The sequence below is a fragment of the Arachis ipaensis genome, chromosome B07 (assembly GCF_000816755.2).
Source record: "Arachis ipaensis cultivar K30076 chromosome B07, Araip1.1, whole genome shotgun sequence".
NCBI lineage: Eukaryota > Viridiplantae > Streptophyta > Magnoliopsida > Fabales > Fabaceae > Arachis > Arachis ipaensis.
Window position 1 is genome coordinate 9,290,076 of NC_029791.2, and position 4,220 is coordinate 9,294,295.

At 33.0% G+C, this 4,220-nt stretch overlaps 1 protein-coding gene across 2 annotated transcripts; it reads right to left on the bottom strand.

Moving 5' to 3' along the window:
- Window positions 1,542-4,051, bottom strand: LOC107609457. Of its 2 annotated transcripts, none has more exons than XM_016311444.2 (2): window positions 3,901-4,051; window positions 1,542-2,465 (listed from the first exon to the last, which is right to left on the bottom strand). In XM_016311444.2, exons 1-2 carry the CDS (start codon window positions 3,949-3,951, stop codon window positions 1,806-1,808), a joined length of 711 nt encoding a protein of 236 aa, XP_016166930.1. In that variant the 5' UTR covers window positions 3,952-4,051; the 3' UTR covers window positions 1,542-1,805. The 2 variants fall into 2 exon arrangements, with proteins under 2 accessions (XP_016166930.1, XP_016166931.1); XM_016311445.2 differs by having other exon boundaries at window positions 1,542-2,462; window positions 3,901-4,046.

Consider the following 4,220-nt stretch of genomic DNA (forward strand, 5'->3'; position numbering starts at 1 on the left):
GGTTTAAGAAAATATAACTGGTGATAATTTTTTCACATAAAATGGTGTATTCCTTATTATATGCTTTATTTACTTGTTTTTTTTTTTTTTTTTCCATTTTATGGTGAATTCCTTCTTGATTGAAAGTTGAAAGTTGAAAGCATGCCACCCAATAAAAGCGGCTTATTTTGTAGACTTTAGTGGCTGTCTGATTGAAAAGATAGCAATCAAACAAAGGAAGCTTCAATTACAATCAGAAGGGGGGTCCCATTATCACTTACAATTGTAACTCACACAATTAAAGCACCTTAAAGAAGTGATATGACCACTGATCAACCACTCACTTTGCTAGGCTCTATTATATCTCTCTTCCAATTTGTGTGGTTTCTTATGCTTCCGTATTTTTCTTCTTACATCTCTTTCATTATGTCTTTTTATTTTTTTTACCACTCATTCCATTTTCATTTTATTTTATGTCTAATCCAAGATTTAGGATTTGGCCGGGGTCCCATAATCTCCAATCATATCTATAATAATGTTTATCTAGCTATGTATTTACATATCGTCGGCAATGAAGTCAAAAAAATATGGCAAACAAAAAGGATGGCCAAAGTGAGACATTGATTCTTGTTTTTAGATGATAAGAAATGAAGCATGCATTGTCCATCAACGAAATGAGAAGCATTAGAAATTCTTAGGTTTTCATGTAATAAAAATTGTAAAGTATTTCTCACTTAATACAATAGTAGTTAGTATACATGTTTATAAGGTTTCAAAACATAACAAATCTCAAAATACAATTGATTAATTTTTATCATGAAACCACTTGTCAATGCAAGAACTCTTTTGGGGGCTTCAAGTATTGCATTTTAGATTTTTATTTTTTTTTAACTTTAATATCATTTCATAAAATCACTTGTTTTAAATATTAAAATTATTAGGTAAAGATACATGAATGATTATATATGTAAAATCTTTTAGGATCATTTTAGTATGTCTATGTTATGGTAGTTATAATATTCTAAAAAGTGTAGTTAAAATTAAAATAATACTTTTTTATTATTTAGCAATGCTTTTTAAAAAGTGTTGCTTAAAAGTATTACCAAAATATAAAAAAGAAAATTTTAATTTTAATATAACACACACTATATAACTTTGGTCAGACAAGGTTGAAATAATAGTAAGAAGAAGAAGGAGAAAAGACTCAATCATTGAATGCTAACAGTAAATGGTTGAATGCTGTGTTAATTAGTAGTAGAATGCAAATAAATGAAGACGTAGCTTTTATTAAATTATAAATGTGGGAAAAGACACAGAGGTTACAGCTAACCGTTCTTGATTTGTCTTATTCCTCACAACAGTCACAATGTGACTATGCATTCTTTAATTGTGTGATTCAATCAATAAATGGAACTCAATCCTACAATCCAACATTGCTGACCTCATTTTTCTTAATTATTTCTCCATAAGGGAAAAAAAACAAGAACAACTAGATTTACACTCACAATTCGCATAGGACTACACTGAATATATGTTTTTAAAATTTATTTTGCAGATGATGATAGCTTAATGATGTATCAAATAATTATATAACATATGCTTTTACTCTAATGTTTGTACATTCATGTATATCAGAATCTTTTCCTGAAGCAAATTTTACTCCTAGCTTGTGAAACTCAGTGCCTATAATCTTAGTAATGTAACTGAGATTTCAATAATTCATACTTAATAGTGCTTGAAGAATCTGAAGCTCATCCAAAATTACATAAAAATCACACAGCTACCCTAATTGTCTCTCTGCTTGGTGAATTCTTGATAACTTTGTCTCAGTACTCATTGAAATGGATGGCACCAACTTTCCAGACAAAGTAAGTTGTTGCAAACATCACTGTGCTGATGAAAACAAATGAGAAAGCAACAATGAAGAGATCAAATCCCCCGGGGAATGAGAATGTCAATCCTGCCTTTGGAAGCCCTCGCTTGCTGTCGTCAAGCATGTCCATAGGGGCTTCCGGTAGCCGAGACCTCTTCTTTCCCCGGTCACTTTCTTTTAGAGCATCCAATACCCTGCTTCCCATGTCTGATTTTTTGGATGTTTTTGATTCTGTGTATCGGTTTAGGACTCGAGCTGCCCTCAATCTCTCTCTCGCCGTCAAGGGCAACCGTTTGGGATTTGATTGAGGGTTAGAAAATGCTGCTGATCCTTGATTTTGGTCAGTTGAAACCTCAGAAGCATCTGATGTCCGAGATTCTAACTCAGCATTGACATTAGCTTGTAACTCGGAGTTTTCGGCCGGAGGATCCTTATTACTGATGCCTGCTTCGAGCTGATCGCTGTCTGCGACTGAAAGACAATGACCAAATCTTTTTTCTTTGGAAAACATTCTTGATACCGGCACTGCCAAGAAGGGTGTATACTGAGTGGCCTTTGGTAGCGAAACTCCATTAGAATACCATGATGACTCTTGATATTTCGCTTGCAACTTCTAATGAAAACGAAAGCATTGTATAGGTAACAAAGACTAATGGAAATCAACGATAACATAACTAAATCTTGCTGAAGCAGAATAGGAAAAACACAGTAATCTTTGACAGTTCCTTATTTGTTAGTGCTTTTCCTTCCAAAAAATGATCTCGAAATGATGATGGTTATGATTATTAACAAACCCTCAATTTTTGCCATCAAAAAAGCTCTGCATATATATTGCAAATTTTTACATAGCTGATCCTGGAATCAGATTAAAAAATATGTTGTGTTCATCCGTCAGAAGTAAACATTAGACTTACTGAATCTCCATGGCTTGGATCATAACATAATGGTAGATCCAAAACAGGTAAACCAATGGAAATACCGGAACTAGTTTGACGATGTATTTGGTTGGTTATGTTGATGAAACATGACCTTGCAAGATTAGCAACAATACATTGGAATCACAGTTTTCAAAAGCAGCATCACATTACTAATACTCTCTGCTCTTAATTAAAACATAATAGCTTTTTTCATAGTTACCTCTATGATAGCCTTTAAGTTATTTAAGTATTATATAATATGGGACCCGAATGCCCAAACCTGATAGACCTCATCCTTTTTCCCTTTAACATGTTGCCTTCTCTTTTCTGACTCAATTTCAAAACCTTAAAGATATTCTTCTTTCCATAGCTTAAATACACAACCTTTTATCATCATATTCAATGAAATTCTTAGGTGGTTTGAGAGCAAATCAGTGTTTTTGCTCTGATGAATTAATTGTCTTTCACATTAGCATTATAGGTCACTATTATTTTTAATTTAAATTTTAAGAAAATTAATGAAACAAAAAATTACCCCAAACTAACAACATAAATGACACAGAACAAGAGCATTCATTTGCTCTCAGAGCACACAAGAAATTTTCTCATATTCGTGCTCTAGTGGTTAGATGCATCTTCACAAGGAAGCTTACAACAACAAAAACAAGAAGTTAACAATAAAGCCTTGACCCACTGATAGGGTTGGCTATGTGAATCAAACAAAACAACATTGGTGATCTATATCATAATATTCATATGTTTAAACCACAATTATTTAAATATTCGAATAATTTTTCCTGTGCCTTTCTTAGGTCTTTTTCTACCCCTAGTCATAGGAACCCTAGAGACCTTCTTCATCAGAATTATCCAAACATTTATGTTCTATAGGAGCATTCTTCCAACAAATCTTAGCAAGCATAAGAAGTTAAGCATACTTGTAAAACAACTCTCTAGCACAAAAATAGGATTTTGTGAAACCAGTAATGTAGAATTATTCCAATGATTCGATTATATAGTAAGTGAAATTACTTTGAGAAAATTAGCAGAAAGAAGCGCATATACATAGAGATAGATAAAGAGGTTGATAGTACAAAAGTGAATGGTGAAGAAGTAAAGAGTCAAAAGACATACCAGTGAGTTGAAGCTCATCATCATGGGATGTGTTGATAATGATATGGCCATGTTCAAGTTCAAGTTCTGCTACTTCAGTAACCACCCATTTCCATGTGATAGAAATATTAGCCACAAAAAGAGTGGCCTTCCTTTTAATTGATTAATTGAGCTTCTAAAATATCCTGCTGCCACAACACGCTGCATAGCGCGTGACCGCACGTCCTTCAAGGGAGTAAGGGACCCAAGTTCATTCAAGAACAAGCACTCCTATGGTTTTTTTTTTTTCTTAAAAGAAAGAAAAAAAATTTACTAATAATAACATTAATACGTGTTCTTAT